The 19,260-nt window shown below is 43.6% G+C and overlaps 1 protein-coding gene and 1 long non-coding RNA gene across 2 annotated transcripts; one reads left to right on the top strand and one right to left on the bottom strand.

Moving 5' to 3' along the window:
- Positions 1–1,506: 1,506 nt before the first annotated feature.
- On the top strand, positions 1,507–13,301 carry LOC309526951 (autocrine proliferation repressor protein A-like). The gene is made up of 11 exons (XM_082213348.1): positions 1,507–1,741; positions 2,732–2,906; positions 3,469–3,517; positions 6,332–6,454; positions 7,469–7,567; positions 7,681–7,770; positions 8,215–8,344; positions 9,147–9,267; positions 10,876–11,011; positions 11,827–11,915; positions 13,138–13,301. Exons 1-11 carry the CDS (start codon positions 1,552–1,554, stop codon positions 13,274–13,276), a joined length of 1,341 nt encoding a protein of 446 aa, XP_082069474.1. The 5' UTR covers positions 1,507–1,551; the 3' UTR covers positions 13,277–13,301.
- On the bottom strand, positions 11,922–18,860 carry LOC309526962. Its single transcript, XR_014217035.1, has 3 exons — positions 18,597–18,860; positions 13,108–13,203; positions 11,922–12,423 (listed from the first exon to the last, which is right to left on the bottom strand). It is a non-coding gene; the product is annotated as an uncharacterized lncRNA (long non-coding RNA).
- Between the last annotated feature and the right edge of the window lie 400 nt (positions 18,861–19,260).

The raw sequence follows: 19,260 nt of genomic DNA, 5'->3' as shown, positions 1-19,260 counted from the left end.
GGTTGGTTCCTGAGTGGTTTCTGTATGAGTATTCACTGTTTGTCCAAAATTACTGACTGCAACAGTCATCAAATCCATCTTCTCATGCAGCTGCTCCAACAAAGCACTTGTCTTGCAAAAAGCAAGCACCAAAACTTCTTCTAAGCACATTCTTATCCAAGGTCAAAGTCTGGTCTCACGATCCTTAATCTCCACAGCTGTGGAATTCCCCAGATCGACTCCAGCAACAGTTTAACAAGCTCCCTCTAGAGGAGACAATTTCTATTTGTATCCATCTTTTGAAAGCAGGTCCAGCAAGAAAAAAAGAAAATTACTTTCGTTTTTCAAATATTTTGTTTCTTTTAAATGCAAAAGGCAACATTGGAATCAATATGTTTCTCTTTTTTAACTATCTGTCAAAAGACATTTCATTCACAGTCGATGAACTTCCCCAAAACGTCTGTCTCTGACACCCCGTTCCCAGGTTTGAGATGGTGGAAATTTATCTTTCTTTACTCTCTTTCTCCTGCAGGTTTAAACAATCTAAGATTTCCCCCCTCTTCTCCTGCTTCCAAGAGGGGTTTTGGTAATTTTAACTGAAGGAAATTTAGTCCTTTATATACGACTTTCCAGGCTTTAGTTTCCAAAATTTTTGCTTCAGTCTATTTACAAAAGCGGAAAGCGGACTTCCTGTTTAGAACCTTCCCGCTTTGGTGCCAAATTAAAATGTTTCATAGTCCAATTTTCCATTCTACTCACGGGTAGTTGTTTAGAGTCCAATTGTCCACAGGAAAAAGTCAGCGCTCTCCGGCAACAGCTGTGCGGATTCACTCCGTAAAAGTAGCAGTCGATTCAAAACACCGCGCCACTCACCCCACTTCGCTTCGGATCCCCTAAAAAGGGTTTCCCCGCGAGTAGGGGAGGCGCTCTTGGTGTCGGCCGAATCCCACGTTCCCAGGCTTCCTCCGCCTGGGATTTTTGAAGGGTCTCCGCCTTCGCCACGGCAGCAAGACCCGATTTTCACGGAGCGGGTTCCTCTCGGTCAGAGGAACTCCGCCATTGCCGATGGCGCTAACCCAGAAGTCCCCTCTCTTACTAACTCTAAATACCTGAGAGTAAGCCTGCAAGGAAGCCCATTACAAAAGGGCATTTGCTTCTGCATTGCTTCAGGCAGTGGCAGGAATGAGAAAGGGAAGGGGCAGGGTGCTGCTTGCCAACATGTGCCACCTTTTTCTTGCTCCACTTCAGTCCAGGCCTGAACCCATCCTTTAGGTATAGCAGAGCACCCAGTGGCTTAAATTTGATGATGTGGCTGGGAGGATGCCTTGTGACTGGACGTCACTGAAGAACAACTGGCACATTTCCATCTGCATAAGAGCTGCCCTGAGCATGTGATTCGGGGCCTTCCATGCTCAGTGACCTTTATAACTACAGGGAAAGCCTATTGTAACATTTATAGAGGGAACTGCTCTGTAGAAAAGCTCTGGTGTGTGCTGCCAACCTACCTGTTGGTTAGTGTGATGTGAAGCAACTGGGACAACTGCCAGCGGGACACAGTCAAGTCACTGGACTATGTATGCTGCTGTCTCCCTTCTCCTATTGACCACTTGCCTGCCCTCAGGATGGATGGTGAAGCAGAAGGCCCTGGATGACTACGTCAAGCAGAATGACCCTCACTACAGCTACACCCTCAAGAACAAGGAGGACAGGCCAGATGTCACCATCTATACCCTCAACATGACCTCCCTGAAGTGGCTGGATGGTGAGAACAGAAGATGGCAGTTTTCCGCTTGCCCTTTTCATTTGAGTAGGATGAGAAAGAGCGGGAGGGAAGCCTAACGTGATGTGGAGGCTGCTAGATGGGTGTGATCTGCTCTGTGGGAAGTAAGGAAACGTGCAGGAGCAGCAGCTACAGGCCTAGTCTCCCTGTGGCTGGCTAGAAAAGGGAGCATGGTCACTTCCCCAGCTTCTGGGGAAAACATAGTTCTGAGGCAGAGATCAAGACATAGGTCCAAGCAGGAAATAGAATCTCTTTAAAGTGGTTAATTCACACAAATTATTAAGGTTGGAATTAGAAAACTTTGTAAGGTCAAGGTCTGATAAAAGCTGTCCAGTCTGAGAATGTAATGAAGAAGAAATGTTCCACCATCTACAGAACAACTGCAGGGCAATTGGGAGCTAAGCTTTAATTAATGCAAAGGTTTATGCTGGGTTATTTGACTTTCTTGGGCCAGCAGCATTCTCCTACCAAATTTCTCCATATCCCAGACGCTTCCAAAATCTGCCCACAAGGAATTGTTCACTTCAGAGCCCAATCCAACGTGAAATGTTTTCACATATTGCTGCATCTTGCTTGAGCATGAGGAACAAGATACATGCCCCAACCTCCAGTCATACTGACCCTTTATCGGGGGATTTTCCTGACTGCTTTTATGATGACTCTTTTTTTACTTAGTGCATGGTTCTTTCGCTGCAGATTCCCGTGTGAATCAGTACATTGTTTTTACTGTTATCTGCAGGAGGGGCTCAACATCCCTTTCCATTTCCCTTCCTTCCATGCTCCATTTTTTGAGCTACGATTGATGGGGTTGATGGGATTTGGAATCTCACAACATCCCTGCCCTAATTGATGTCGGGGGGGGGCACGCTGGTGACCTTCCTTTCACTTCATATGTCCTAACCCTGTGTGTGTGTGTGTGTGATTTCTCTACTATTAGATAAATATCAGTTATGTTTCTGTGTATTCATTCAGATTCTGAAGTGGATGCAACAGTTTGGTGGCATGAACTGACCATTGTTGTCCCCCAAAACCCCAAAATGACGAACTTGTGTTTGCTGATGATTGGGAATGGAAGAAATGATGATGTCCCTCAACCCATGGACTTAAGGGTTGATGAAGCCATTATGACAGCAAAATCTGCCGGGTTGTAAGTAGCAGGAAGAATCCCTGAGAAATGATTATGACACCAACTCTGCTTTGTTAACACTGTTAAAGGAATTAGTAGCCCTACTAGAATAGAGAACTGTGAAGCAGATGTTTAATGGTAATCTATTCCAATTCACTGTATTCAAGAAAGTTTATTTATGCTTATTTATTGGGTTATCTGCCTCTCAGCTCCCCAGTACATACGTACAAATTATGACCAAGATGTTTCTTGAACTCTTTGTCACGCATACTCAGATCAGGCATTCAAATCATTTAAGAAACTCTAATGACCACGATTTACTGTTAATTAAAATGGCAGCAAAAGAACAGGAAATTAATATCAGTTTGCTCTTCTCTGAACTGCTGTAATAGAGTGTGTGTCTTGATTTTAGCAGATTTTATGACTGGCCCCAAAGCCACCCAGAGTTGTTGGCTCTGGATGCTTTGGCATCATTCCCTGTCAATCACAGAGAGTATTTGCTTGCGTTGATGTTATTTTCAAAGAAGCATGAAGCCACTGCAGAACAGAAACTAATGACTAATACTTCGCTTTGTCTCTGAAGTTGCACAGCTATTTTGAGGCAGATCCCAAACCAGCCAATTACCTACCACGTAAGTGCTCTTCCCACACTCCCTTTCATACTCTTATGTGTGCCCACAGAATGAATTGATTGGGTGTAGGGATGTTCACATCTGACAGTTTTGATTTCTCTCTGTTTCTCATCCACCCACCCACCCACCCACTCAATCAAACCTAAAGTTCAGTTCTCCACAATTACGCACCCGCCTATGGAATTCTTTTAGGGGCTTGTGAAGTTTCATCAGTATTTTAGGAAAAATTCTCCTAATAAGCACATTTTGTGTGTGTAATTTCCCCTAATGTACACATTTTTGCAAGCACTTCCTCTAATATTACGCATTTTAGATGTTATTTTTTCCTAATACATCATTTACTTATTATTAGTTTCCTTCCACACACATACCTCTAGGCGATTTACAATAAACCAGGTAAAAAACAAAAACAACACAATAAGCAGGGGGTATATTTTAAACATATGCACACACCAGTCCAAAATAGACACCCATAGCTAAAGACCGATTCATCCAACGGGGAAAAGCTGTTGGAACAAAAATGTCTCCAATAGTTTGTAGAAAGTGCAGATAGTGAGCTGTCCCTGCTCTGTGGAACAGAATACCTGCTGGGATACAGCACACGCCCGCTCTTTGAACCTTTCACAAACAATGGAAGATATTTTTGTTTAGATACACTTTTCCAGCTGGATGAAATAGTCTCTGCAATAGATGGTTTATGTTGAATTGTTCTCAAATTTATCACCAGGCTGTTCTTATTTTGTATGGGTTTTTAAAGCAGCTAAGGTAAAGGTAAAGGTACCCCTGCCCGAACGGGCCAGTCTTGACAGACTCTGGGGTTTGTGCGCCCATCTCACATCTATTGGCCGGGGGCCAGCGCTGTCCGAAGACACTTCCGGGTCACGTGGCCAGCGTGACAACGCTGCTCTGGCGAGCCAGAGCCGCACACGGAACGCCGTTTACCTTCCCGCTGGTAAGCGGTACCTATTTATCTACTTGCCCCCGGGGGTGCTTTCGAACTGCTAGGTTGGCAGGCGCTGGGACCGAGCAGCGGGAGCGCACCCCGCCGCGGGGATTCGAACCGCCGACCTTTCGATCGGCAAGCCCTAGGCCGGGGACAGAGGGTGGCGCTTGGGGGGGAATTGTCATCGCGCCACTCCTTGGTGTGTGGAGTACCTCAGGGCGCGATACTCTCCCCGATGCTTTTCAACATCTTTATGCGCCCCCTCGCCCAGCTTGTTCGGAGTTTTGGGCTGGGTTGCCATCAGTATGCTGATGACACCCAACTCTATCTGTTGATGGATGGCCATCCTGACTCGGCCCCAGACACACTGACCAGATGTTTGGAAGCTGTGGCTGGATGGTTACGTGGGAGCCGGTTGAAGCTAAATCCTTCGAAGACAGAGGTCCTGTGGCTGGGACGGGGCGATATGGGATTGGGGGGGCAACTCCCATCTCTTGCGGGGGCGCAATTAGTGCCAGCACCGTCCGTTAAGAGTTTGGGTGTAATCTTCGACACCTCCCTTTCCATGGAGGCGCAGATTGCAGCTATAACAAAGGCGGCATTTTTCCATCTCCGCCAAGCTAAGCAGTTGGCTCCTTACCTCTCTCGCCCTGACCTCGCCACTGTGATCCACGCGACGGTCACCTCCAGACTGGATTATTGTAACTCGCTCTACGTGGGGCTGCCCTTGAGACTGACCCAGAAACTCCAGCGGGTGCAGAATGCTGCAGCGAGACTCCTTACGAGGTCTTCGCTGCGAGATCACATTCACCCGGTGCTATACCAGCTGCACTGGCTCCCGGTGGAGTACAGGATCAGGTTTAAGGTGCTGGTTTTAACCTTTAAAGCCCTATATGGCCTAGGACCCTCGTACCTACGGGACCGCCTCTCCTGGTATGCCCCACAGAGAAACCTACGGTCTTCAAATAAAAACATCTTGAAGGTCCCAGGCCACAGAGAAGTTAGGCTGGCCTCAACTAGAGCCAGGGCTTTTTCGGCTGTGGCTCCGATCTGGTGGAACACTCTGTCACAAGAGACCAGGGCCCTGCGGGACTTGACATCCTTCCGCAGGGCCTGCAAGACAGAGCTGTTCCACCAGGCCTTTGGCCAGGGCACAGCCTGACTCCCTCCCTCGGCAATCTTCGCAGAGCTCTGGCCCAATGGTTGCTAGTGGCTTGAATTAATTAATTTTTATAATGAATGATTTTAGAATGTTCTTTATGTTGTACCTTTGTACTGTTTTATTGTTGTTAGCCGCCCTGAGCCCGGCTTCGGCTGGGGAGGGCGGGATATAAATAAAATTTATTATTATTATTATTATTAGGCGCTGAGGCTTTAACCCACAGCGCCACCCGCGTCCCTTTAAAGCAGCTACATGTTTGTAAATTGCCTTGCTACATGCATTGAAGGATATGCAAAAATAAACAAATAGAATAGCACGTGCACATTTGTGTGTGCATTATTTTGCTGGCATACTGCATCGTGAAATCTGCGTGGACAGGTGTGTTTCATTTCACATATTGCTTCAGACAACACAAATGAGGGACATTGACGCTAAAACGCAAGCCGGTTTGAATTTCTCCCCCATCCCTCACTGGTATTGTTTTCCAAAGAAAACATTTGTATTTCACTTTTGATATATTGATCCTCATTCTGTCAAGCAGAATCACTCAACCTGTAACAGAACTGAACAAACACATTGCTATGCTAGAGTAATAGATCATGGCAGTTCTCATTCCACCTGGTATGAGAACTAGGATAGGCCTATCATGTTGTTCTAGGGGACCAGATGTGAGGCCTCAACCAAAAACGTTGATCTGTTTTGCTTCTAGAAAATCCCTATGCAAGAATGCAAGAATGGCATTGAAGATTATGCTGTTTTTTGTTCATGGAGGAAGTTCATAAGTGACAAGATGGCACAGCCAGATGTGCTGATTCAGTTCCCAATGGTCAAGGTAACTCTGGCTTCTTCCTTCTTTCTGGATTGGTGGACAGACACTGCCAACATTCAGGAACATGTTGCTGCTTGTTCCCAGCAATGCAGCATGGAATCATTCTTCAGAGGAATCGGGGGTGGGGGTGGGAGGGGGCTAGGAGTGGCGAGAGTCCCCTTGTGCTGCTCAGGTGACTGGGGAACAGCTGAGAGTGGTGAAAAAGGGTGCCGGACTCCAGAATAAAGTTGATCTTTATTCTGAGGGCCCCCCCCCATTTTTCCTACTCCTTGTCTGAGCCATGGGAAGGTATGCTGTCGACCATGTAAGATTAGGCACTGGTCCAGAAGCAGTTCTGAACAGGAAATAGGAAAAAAATGCATGTTTCATGGAGACTATGCATATAGACTAGAGAATCTACATACGCCCAGAAAATGTGCAAAAGGAAGTCAAGATACATACATTTTCAACAGTCTGTTTGTGATTATGCATAATGGTCTGATAATGTTCAAAATTTAGCTGAAGATATGAACATTCTGCAAAGCCTATTATGTATAATTGCCAGTGATATACATAGGGATTATGTATAATTGCCAGTGATATACAAAATTCACTTGAAATATGCACATTTCCCTGGCCTTGCTGGAAATTATGTATGATGATCACAAATTCTGCACAATTCCCTCTTCGTTGAGGGATTATGTGCACATTCTGCTTGAGACCTGACGAATGAGCACACTGTTGCAACGAACTAAACACAAAATATATCAGAGGGTGAAATTAATTCATTTTGTTTCTAGGAGAAGGATTTGTAAAAAATATCAGTGAGGTGATGAGTGCTAATTCTTACATCAGTACACTGTGTGTACCCTCAGTATTGCCTTTGCAGAATATAGGGCGCCCCTGTTAAAGCTCTGAAGACAAGCCACCTTGTGATGGCACTGTGACTATGCCATTCTAACAACAGAGTATCCTCAGAGTCTTTGCAAGTATGTCCTTTGAATTTCAGAGGCTGTAATCCTTTTGTCTTGTGTTCAGGCCACTGTGCGAGCCATGGACACCATAACAGCGTTCTTACAGAAAGAATCTGCTGGAAAGTTGAACATTGCCAAGTTCATGTTGACAGGTGGTTCCAAGGTAGGTACAAAGGTCTGTGCTGCTTTGCTTTCCATGTATGTAACTCATCAGTTGCATTATCCTCCTTGTTTTCTTCTTGTTCCCAACCTCATTCTTTTGTCTCTTTTTGGCAGCGTGGCTGGACTAGCTGGCTTGCGGCAGCTGTGGATGAAAGAGTTGTGTCCTTTGCTCCACTTGTATTTGATCTTTTGAATATCATTAAGGTGAGAATCCAGTTTCTTCACAGTAAAGTAAAGAAGAGTAGAGAACAACGAGACTGTACAAAAGGCAATGCGCTATGTGTGTGTAGTAATTCTCCATTCTACAGGATTTCAAGTACCGTATTTTTTGCTCTATAAGACTCACTTTTTCCCTCCTAAAAAGTAAGGGGAAATGTGTGTGCGTCTTATGAAGCGAATGCAGGCTGCACAGCTATCCCAGAAGACAGAACAGCAAGAAGGATTGCTGCTTTCACTGCACAGCGATCCCTCTTGCTGTTCTGGCTTCTGAGATTCAGAATATTAATTTTTCCCTCCTCCAAAAACTAGGTGCATCTTGTGGTGTGGTGTGTCTTATAGAGTGAAAAATACAGCACTTAAGCTTTGGCACTTGCTGTATGGAAAGTCTTAATGTACACAGAGAACTCACTTCTGGCTGCTTTGCTTCAGAGCTGGCATCATCAATACCGAGCGTACTGTGGCTGGACATTTGCATGGCGGCACATACATGAACTGAAAATTACTAAGAAGCTGGACACTCCGCGGTTCAAGATATTAACTTCGCATGTTGATCCACTTGGTGAGCACTTCTTATGTTCTCAGATTTCTCTGATAAATGATATGGTAGCAGAAGAAAGGATAGTTGTAGAAATAGAAGGAAAGGGCAATTTTGGTGGCGCTACAATGCACGGAACAAGCATGGAAGAGCATGGTGTTATTCAGAGGAATAGAGAATGGCTCGACCAAATGAAGTCTTTCCCACTTTGGTGTAGATCCATTATTTTGTCTGGGGTGGGGCAGGGTAGGTAGCGCAAGTAAGCAATCAAGCTGGTCACTGATTAGACACTTTTGCACGCTATCCTTCAACAGCCTGCCTTGAGTAAGTGTTCACTCCCTTGCTGTCTTCCCCCACTCCAAACTTCCAACTCCTTTTCTTCTTCCTCTCTCATTTCTCCACTCCCCCTTCCTCTGCCTCTCCACATTTCTTCCTCTATCAGCCAATTACCAGCTTTGTTAAGCTACAAGAGCCACTTCATTAAGTGGTATACAAATTTTGTTAAATAAAAAAAAATTCTGTTGTGGCATGTCATTAATTTTATATAATCTGCCGACTTCAGATTTTGTTAGACTGATTCTGGAAATCAAATGAATATGAGAACTGCTGCAATTTCAACACCTGTGTCCACTGGGCAGAATTCTCCCACGTCCTTACATTCTGCCCCCTTTAGGAATTTGTGATCCTTACTCCATTCTACTTATTCTTTATTGCTTCTGTGCAGTCTTGCTATCCTTTTTATGATGATTTATGATAAAACAAAGTGGTAGCAACCTGAAAACCATATGTTGGTCATTTCTAAAACAGTTGATTTTCCCATCCCCAGCATATAACGAACGATACATAAACAAACCTAAGTATCTAATCATAGCAGCAGGAGATGAATTCTTCCCTCTCGATGATTCCCACCATTTCTTCAATGAGCTTTCAGGAGCAAAATATTTCCGGTGAGTTCATGCTGCTGCTCTCATTTTTCCTTTTACTATCAAACAGCAGCCCATGTTCCGCAAAACTACAAGCAGCTAACTCATTCCGAGCCAAGAAAATCTGGATTCTAATTTGCATCGGTTACGTGCATTTAAATGATAAAACCTTTTCTCGCTTAATTCTGTAATGTGTTACTGTTGTGCAATAATTCTGCATAGTCTAATCAAGGACAATGGCAAGGAGCTGTGCAGAATACCAAAGCTTCACTCTTGATAACAGGAAACTTTAGTAGCTCCTGTGGCTTTTGAGACTTTACCGGGCACACCCCACACACTCCCAAGCATAGGACAGGATTCAGCTGACAAACACAACCAATGGAAGCCCACACAAGGACACACAAGGACTTCCACTGGCACAACAAAGTTTTCCCCCATTTCTGCACCCGCTTCCAGTTGGCTGGGGGGTTCAGGAGAACTCGTGGAACACAGGAGAGGAGATAAACAAACTTTCTTTTTTGGAGGAAGGGCAGAAGTGACCCAGGTTGTTAGGCAGTCAGTGGATGGTGTTATTAACCCACCTTTGTAATTAGAATGATAAACATGCAACCAGTGAACAAAATGCTAGTTCAGCCATCACTCCAATCAACACTGCAATGTTTCTGATGAATGTCTGCCACTTATTATTATTATTATTATTATTCACTGTGTTTCCATATCCCTCTGTCAATTTGCTTGCCATCTTACTAATTAAGAAGGATTAAAAAAAGAAGAAGCCTGCAAAGCAGTTCTGCCCTCTGATGAGTTGAAACTCGATGACATAAAGGACACCAACCAATGGGTTTTGCGCAAAGGCAGCTTTTGCTGCGTGGTTCAAATTAATCTAGTCTTTCAAATTAATACGTTCAAATTAATCTATACTTTAAAATGTTTACAATTGTCTTTACCCTCAGTAATTCCTGGCTTCATTTTTTTAAATCTCTCAAAGAACTCTGAAAGAAAAGCCGCCCAGAGTGGGCGGGGTATTATTATTATTAGGTTGTTGTTGTTGTTGTTGTTGTTGTTGTTGTTGTTGTTGTTATTATTATTATTATTATTATTATTATTATTAGATTTACCCTTGCAAAAGCCATGCTAGTTTTACTTCAATAAGTCTTGCTCTTTTATATGCTAATTCTATTTTTAATAAGGGTTTTCACCTAATTTCACCTATTAACTGGCCTGTTACTTCCTAGATCCCCTCTTGATTGCATTTTAAAAGTTGGTGTTACTTGGGCCCATTTGCATTCCTCAGACATGGAGACAGGTCTTCGGAACCAGTTAAATATTTTTGTTAGAAGAACAGCAATTTCACATTTGAGTTCTTTAAGAACGTTTGGGTGGGTAAAATCTGGTGATTTTCTGTTTTTAATTTGTCAGTAGAGCCTAGAACTTGGCTACAGATCCCTGCTGCAAAATTCACAGAGGGTTTGAATTAGAATACTTCCCCCCCGCCACCTGTATATTTTTCTATATGTGTATATTCCAAAGAAGAAAAACCCAGAAAGAGTCAAATTTCTGTGGTTAGAGGAAATATGTAATTGCTTTGTCTATTGCAAGGGAGCTATTATTTCAAAAACCTCTCTGTTGCAGAGCCACCCCAAACAATGATCACTTGATGACACGGGACCCATCGATTAAAATATCGATTGCAATGTCGGTTATAAGCTTTTTTCTTAGGACCATTTTGAATCTGAAAATGCCCCAAATTTCCTGGAAGAGAACCGAGGTGAGGAAAACTCATGTTGCAACATAACTAATTCAGTCATGAGACTTGTTTTATTATTTACTTCAAGCCATGGGTACACATAGCCTTTTAACTGATGAAAATCATAGTTTATCAAGGACACTCTGTTACGCCCAAGCTTACTAGGAAATTATCGGTATTATTGGAAGCAGGAAGCCTTGGCCAATGTTCCAATAAATGACAGGGACAATTATGACATTTGGCCATTTTCTGAGGGCACTTGGTTGGTTTTGAGCTTTACTGGTACATATTAGAATATTATGACATTTCCTTCTGGCCTTTTAATGTACATTCAGATACAGTAAATATTTAAATAGGCTCTATTAGTATATGTATATAGATGTGTCCCTAGAGGCAAAGCACAAAGAAAGGTTCTTAATTTCAATGAAAGCTGTAGGTTGATTTCACACAGACTGTTTCCTGTCACATGTTTCTATACTAGCCAGCTAATTAGGTGGCTGCTGTTGAAATGAGATCTTTGGGATCTACGTAGGAAGAACCATTGCACAGTGGTATTTGCTTTGCATGCTGAAGGTCTTTGGTTTGATCCCTGATGTTTCCACATAGGCCTAGGAGAGAAACCTGCTTGTAATCGCCCTAGACAGCTGTTGCTAATCAGTGTAGACAAAACTGAGGTAGATGGACCCAATGGTCTGACTCCATATAAGACAGCTTCCTATAGAAAACTTTCATGTCGCTGATAGAAGAAATGGGTGATAGCTTGAGGAACACTTGATATTTCTGGGTGATAGCTTGAGGAACACTTGATACTTCTGTCCTATTCTCTCTTTTTCTAGACAAAAGCTACAGGTATTATCGAGCTCTACACAGATATGGAGCCTTCAGCAGTTAAATGTTTCTTTTCTAACACTTTGGGTTCTGAAAGGTAGGATTTATTGTGCATGATTTATTAATACAAATATACAGAGTTGATATAAATATACAAAGAATGGGACAATCTGTTAATCTTGGTTGTATCTTTCTTAAATTCGGTTCTCCACATTTCTGCTGCATTTTGCAAATTACTGTTTTTTTTAAAAAAATCCTCATGAAAAATTGCCAGCATTTTTGTGTGTTTTTCTCTCAATCCTCACATTTCTGTATGTCGTTTTGTCAAATATACATATTTTTGCTAACAACTCCCCCTAGTGCTTTTTTGTTCTTTATTTTCACTAACCTATGCGTTTATATACACACTTCACCCTAGCATTTCTGTGCACATTACTTGGCTTGAGAGCTGCATTGCAAACTTCAAAGGCATGTGAATTTTGAAGGATGTCTGTGTTTTGGTTTCCACTTTATTTTTGAAAGTGTGACAATGGAGGTTCGCTTTTAAATCTCTACAAAGAAGCCATTGGGGTGTTCCCTTCCTTAAAGTGTGCAGTATTTTCTCTCTGGGAAAAAAGAAAAGAAAGCATTCTGAGTGCTCTTTGTGTCTGTGAACAGCTCCACAAAACATTATAGTTTTTTTATACTTTTATATGTTTTCAAACCTACAAACAAGATTCATAAGGGAACTCTGTGGGTGGATTACTGAATATGCTCTAGAACTTTTGGAATCAGGTTGATGGTATTGAAGAACCATCAGAATGGCTGAGTCATCTGAGTAGTAGACAAAGAGTATTTTTAATTGCTTAAACATAACGATCCCTTTTACTTCAATAAGTGAACTATTGCCTTGGCAGTGGTAAAGGTAAAGGTACTCCTGACCGTTAGGTCCAGTCGCGAACGACTCTGGGGTTCCAGCGCTCATCTCGCTCTAGAGGCCGAGGGAGCCGGCGTACAGCTTCCGGGTCATGTGGCCAGCATGACTAAGCCGCTTCTGGCGAACCAGAGCAGCGCACAGAAATGCCATTTACCTTCCCGCTGGAGTGGTACCTATTTATCTACTTGCACTTTTACGTGCTTTCAAACTGCTAGGTGGGCAGGAGCTGGGACTGAACAACAGGAGCTCACCCCATCGTGGGGATTCGAACCGCCGACCTTCTAATCGGCAAGCCCTAGGCTCTGTGGTTTAGACCACAGCACCACCTTGGCAGTGGTACTTGTCTCCAAAAAGTAGCTTCCTCAGCACCCACTGTGCCGCCTCCTTCCCTTCTCATTCTCAGGCGAGACTTCAGGCTGTTGGTGGGTCCTGGTCCTTCAGGTGTTTCACAACCCATATCTTGGCTTCCCTGCAAGGTTGAGAAAGTGGGAAGAGGATTTGGGATTGGGGGTTACTCCAAGCTTCGTAACACAGTTGAGTGAATCAAACCTCCATCCCTACGCACACAAGCAGTTCTCCAAAAATAAATTATTTCCTTTAAAGATGGGTTCTGTTGCCAACACATTGAATTAGCCCATTTATTTGCAAAGTTCTTTTTTTAAATTACATAGTGAGTGTACTCAGGATAGTGGTGCGGGTGTGGTGTGGTGTGGTGTGGTGTGGTGTGTGTGTGACATGCACCGGCTGGTTACCATTTGTGATGGGCTGCACAGGAAAGTCCATTGCTGTTGCTTCCACCTTAAAGGAGCAGAAGCTCATATGTAACAATAAGGCCCACTCTGGAACCTGCTGGGTTCCTTCAGAAGAAAGGGGTATACACTGAATGAATAAATAATCCAAGAGTCAAACAACCAAATAAAATGGGATTCTTTCGTTATATAAGTTACCAAAAACATCCATAGGATGGTTTCATTTCAAAGCGCAGCAGAGTGTATTTCCATCTGATGTTGCCCCAGGAGGTGTAAGCTAAGGAGCATTATCTTTATGCTGTAGTTCTAAAAAGACCCATGCTAGAAAGTAAGACTCACTAATATATTGGGGCTCATGAGTCTATAGCAGGGGTAGGGAACCTCTTTCGGAATGAGGGCTGCATTTCCTTCTGGGCAAGCATGTGGAGGCTGCATACCAGTGATGGGCAGTGTCAAAGACAAAAGTGAACAGAGCAATCAGTGTGAATTCCACAATTGTGCAGTAGCCTAGTTTCTTCACAGACACACTTTTTTGTCTATCCTCCATCCCATCCAGGCAAGCAAGAAGTATTATCAGAGTCCAAGGACACATTCCAGCCAGGGGGAAACAGTCTAGGAGGGAGGAAAGCACAGCTGGTGAGGGTTGGAAGTGTGGGTGTCCTGGAGATTATCACAAGGGCCAGACAGAGAGGGCTGGAGGGCTGCCCTTGGCCCCTGGGCCTGAGGTTCCCATCCGTGATGTATGGAATGGTTTATGATCACCTGGAAAGAAGTGGGATGTAACCCCATCCCATTCTGCCCCACTGTGAGCACAGTCGCCATAGCTGTTCCACTCTACCCTGTCCTTGGGAGACTCAAACCAGGAACACTCTTCTGCAGATTCACACTAGTGAACATTTTAGAATTTCATAAACTCAGGGATTACCAGAGCGCCTGTTACCTGTTATTTCTCAGTGGCTTCTGTCTAATCGCATTGCAGAAAACGGGTGTTTATAAGGCAGAAGAGGAAAAGCCACAATCAGGATGGAAGGCTTTCTTTATTGAGGTAAATATTCACTCCAGTCTAGTATTTGACTCCCCCACCCCCAGGAGAGAAAACTCTGGGTACACTGAGTACCAAGACTGATGGAGATTCACCCAAATCAGTCTCCCTGGAAATAACAGGCACTTTTAGGAGGGTCATGTATTGGCATTAGCACTGAGATGCTAAGCCAGAAGAAATCAAGTTAGGTTGTTAGACTACGTTTCTCAGAACACACAATGGCTCTGGAGTGTCTATCCTATTCCAGTGTCAAATCTTCATCAACAACTAAAAAAAAAAGGCTACAAGGTTTAAGTTTTCCATAAAACGTGTTTTGGGCAAATTATGGCTTGAATAAAGCACTCCTAAATCAGAGTGGTTGACAGGTAGGAACTATGATCTGGAAATTGCTGTTCCATGTTGCAGTCCAGGCATTAATTCATTGGCTGCTGTAATCACGCCATGATATTTCTTAGGGCTCTGTGAAGCAACCCAAGCTGCTTCACTTCTGACTGTCCCCTATTCAGTTTGAATTGCTACAGGAAGGGGGTGGTATTGCACCCCAAATCCAAAGCTGCAGCTTCACACCTCCCATTGACTTGCATTGGGAAAGCAAGATATTCACAAATTTTGGAATAGTTACATAGGTGCATAACACCTGCTGACATAGAAGGCCCACCTCTCCAAAAATAGGATAACCCTGCCAAATTTGAGACACATAGGTCGTGTGACTTTTCTAATAATAATAATAATCCAGAACAGTCATGACTTATTTGAAAGAGATTTTGAAAACCTATCTCAGAAAACACTCTGGCCAGGGGACAACACACAATATGTGTATATGCTTGTGTGCATAGATATATGTATATATAATGTTGGATTGGGAAGGATGGAAAAGAATAGAAAACAAACATGTAGTTTGATTATGAAGGATCTATGACTCATTGAGAGATGATACAAGTGTAAATAAAGTTCAAAACACCATAGCCACATTTGGGAGAGGAAGGAAGTAAAACTGCCTTAGTGGCTATTATAACTGGAGACTAAAAGTGACAACAAGCTCTCTGTGTGTGTAGATAGAGAAGGGTGAAAAAAGCAAATAGGTAGAAATGTTGGGTTAAGAGACAAGCTGAATCAAAATACCACAGCAAACTCCTTGTGCCATCCATAGTACTAGCCATAGAGTGAGGGGGAAAGGCACTGGGACAAAGATACTAGGATTGTGGGGGTGTAGGATAATATTCTACGTCTGGGTTTGAGGCTATGGGGAGCAAACACCAGTTCTACTACTCCCATTGACTCCATCATTGTGTTTCCCTTATTTGAGGACGTTTACATTTTTCCAGTCATTTTGGAGACAGGTTACAGTACTTGGCTTAGATCACCTTTGCTTTGTAACTGAATGTCTCCAGAGCAGGGGGCTCTTCGGCTCAGATCGCTTTGGGGGCAGAGCTGAGCCTTGGAGGGACCCTACTTTGATCCCACCTCATCTTGGGATTTGGATGCAGTGGTTGCACAACCCTAGCTGTTAAAACAATTTGGGGGGATATTGCATCATGTGAACTACTTGCTTCTGTTTAATGAGGGAATATTGGCTTTGTAACCAATAATCTAAAAGACTCAAGGCAAAAACTGGTATTACCCAAATTACCAAACACTTAGAGTGGCTGGGGAAACCCAGCCAGATGGGCAGGGAATTAATAATAATAATAATAATAATAATAATAATAATAATAATAATAATTTATTAGCTTACCTTTCAGTCTAGCTCACTCACTGTGTCCTTCCAAAAACAATAAAGCAACTATGCCTGAAAGCACTACTTTCATGTACTAATTGAAATCCAGTGATAGAAAGCTGTTGTGCTGAATAGGCAGGAAGTATTCTTCCATAAGCTACAATATGCTGTAAGGCACAACAATTATTTTTTAGCTATCCCTGTGCTTTGCACTCCCAATGTAGGCTCCGTTCTATTAGATTTGCAAGGCGAGATATTGAGCAGAACTGCAATTTCTTTTCCAGGCCACCTTCCCAGGACCTGGGACCATTGATTTTGTGTTAAGTTCTGAGGTTCACATCATTCCAGACACTTTTCCATGTCCAGCCTGCCACGGAAAGGAATGCAAGGGGAAAGTGGTATGACACTCACCAAGGATGCTATAGCTCCTGCTGCTGAAGACATCCATGAGTGTAAACACGAGAGGTGCTCAGAAAACCATGCAGAGGAGTCAGGGTGGGTTGGGCAGAGAAATAATACTGCATAGAGAATGCACGGGTTCAACTTCAACTAACATGAAATGGGAGAGGGGTGTGGGGTCGTGGGGTAGGTAGGTGAAGATGTCAGTCAGGAACAGGAGCCCTAAATGAGGATTGTGGGAAATGGGTCTGGTGGGTGAATGAAGCATATTGGGCATGAGACAGAGGGAGGGCCTGGTTATATAAAATTATGAATGATTAATGCAGCAAAGGGAAGTGCCTTTGTATTCCTCAGATCTCAGGATCAAAAGAAAGAGAAGCACTAGGTCTTCACTGAAACTCTGTACAAGTATTTGAGCATTTGATGCACAATTCCTTAACCCGGATTTAAAATAGTTTAGCCTCATAGACTTTGATGGGATTAAATAGCCTCTAATCCAAGTAATTAATTATAGCTGGATTGTAAATCGTCATGTAAAATGACTGAGTTCAAAATGCACGTGAGTCACAGACGGAGGTGGGTGTCTTCTTTGGCTAGCTATTATCTCTTTGTTTTCGAGTCCCTTCTGCAAAATGGGGGTAACAATAAAGTGACTATATTTTGTGTGGCAGAAGTGAGCCCACCTGCTGTGGCTTTCATGGCCTGATGATTTCTAGCTGTTCTTTCCCTGTTAACAAATAAAGGTTGTTTCTGGCATTCTTACCATCTTGCACTGGGTGAGATTTTCTTGTGTTTTGAAGTGAACCACCACTTGCTCCACTATCCTCCTATAGCTACTGTATAGGGAATGGGTGTCTGTTCTTAGGGTGTATAGCAGGTTAGGTCATAAGCCTATCATAACAAAAGGAGTAATACCTACCACAGTACTATCAGTGTTGTGAATATATGTCATTCAGTTGAACAGATTAGGTTTGTTAGTAAAGTGGATCTACAGACTGTCGTTCATACAGGCAGTTGCAGTGACTGAAGTACAAACCACCAGGGAGTTCTCTTGTAAAGGCCAATGAAAATGAAATAGGAGCACCACTGCCCTCTGCTGCTGCTCTTAATCATAGCAAAGGCATTTATACAGGTCAGCTGCCCAGTGTGTTTGTGCTAAACAGAATTCCAAGCAAAGAGACTGAAAGCTCATTTTGACTACATAATCTTAGAAGATGGTGTGGCTGTGAGAGGGACACAGCTGTGAGTATCATGAAAAGACTCTGCACTTCTGAATTTGGCACTAAGCTGCTGCCGCTACTCAAACTGCACAGGATGAGGCCCCAAAGGGGCAGCAGATGCGGGAGCATGTGAATTCCATGCTGGAATTCGTGGAGCAGCTGAGAAGAACAGGGGAGGAACTGAAAGACAATAATTCTGCAGCCCTATTGCTGCACAGCCTTGCTGAATCATACAGGGCCCTGAGTGGTGCTACACAACGGAAGGAAATTGGTGTCATGACTCCTGAAACCCTCCAACACCGCAAGGGCTTATAAGGCTCTGGAGTTCTCTACAAGTGGGTGGAGCCTGGAGAAACAAGTCATTCGCTTAGTGCTATCCATGAGCTAGCTTCCAGGCTTGCTTTCCCTGCAGAATTCAGCATCAGACCTGAACAGGACAGGACTTTCTCCATCTCTCATAACTCTAGAACTCAATGAAGCTGAATGTTAGAAGACTCAGGACAGATAACACCTTGCTGGCTGCTATTCCCGCTGCTGCCATCTCCTGCTAGGACTCATGGAAAACTTATCAGACAGACAGCAAAATTAATCATCTATGCCTGGTTGACAATTTTATACAATTTTGTCCGTTTGCATGCACACACATGCAAGCAGCAGATTTCAACAGTTCATAATGCCTTGCACTGAGATTATACACACTGTACCCATGCAAGACAATACACCTCTCTTACTAACTCAGTTTATCTGGGAGTTGTTGGCATCCATCTGTTTTGAAAGACAATGGGGTGCTCCTTCAGGGGCGAAGTCAAACTGCTGCACTAGCAGGACCGATTTGATCTTCTCAGGTCACAAGCCTGGGCAGTGTGTATGGAGATCCTGGGCTGCCCAGATGACAAGAGACCCAGCCTTGTTGATATAGTTCAAAGGAAAACAGAGCAATATATTTGACACCAGCTTGGATGTAGGAGTTGCTGGAAAGAAGCAAACAAAGCACCATACAACTGTCTTAGGGACTCCACTCTGGATTTATGTAGGGTTTACTCCTTACCCTTTTCTTTTCCCAAAGATGTTCTGCAAGGCAGTGGAGGTTTAGGGTCAGACTGTTCCTTCTGCTAGATGGGCTACCTTCCCAGGTTGATGAGTCCCATCTGCCCCTCACTTCTACCTACAGCACTTGCAGAAACAGCCTTCCTCACCACTGGACTTCCTGTTGTTCTCATCCACTCAATCCACCACAGCCTGTCTTCGCCTGCCAGGGAAATCCCTAATTCACTGAGGGTTTGAAACCAATCTGCTACCCTCATCTGGTTTAGCTGGACTGTCTGAGCCGTTCCCAGGATGTGGTGGCTCTTGCATGCTGATAGCTTCTAAGAGCCACAGGGGACCAAAGGTGGACAAA

This window comes from Podarcis vaucheri (assembly GCF_965113315.1).
Source record: "Podarcis vaucheri genome assembly, chromosome: 2".
Taxonomy (NCBI): domain Eukaryota; kingdom Metazoa; phylum Chordata; class Lepidosauria; order Squamata; family Lacertidae; genus Podarcis; species Podarcis vaucheri.
This window is presented reverse-complemented; position numbering and strand designations above follow the sequence as displayed.

Excerpts from the sequence above, each read along its gene's own strand:
- LOC309526951 (XM_082213348.1), top strand. The coding sequence starts at position 1,552 with ATGTATGCTGCTGTCTCCCTTCTCCTATTGACCACTTGCCTGCCCTCA. Across the intron at positions 7,568-7,680 it reads TGTTGACAGGTGGTTCCAAG|CGTGGCTGGACTAGCTGGCT; the intron begins GTAGGTACAAAG and ends TCTTTTTGGCAG. Across the intron at positions 11,012-11,826 it reads TTTCCTGGAAGAGAACCGAG|ACAAAAGCTACAGGTATTAT; the intron begins GTGAGGAAAACT and ends CTCTTTTTCTAG.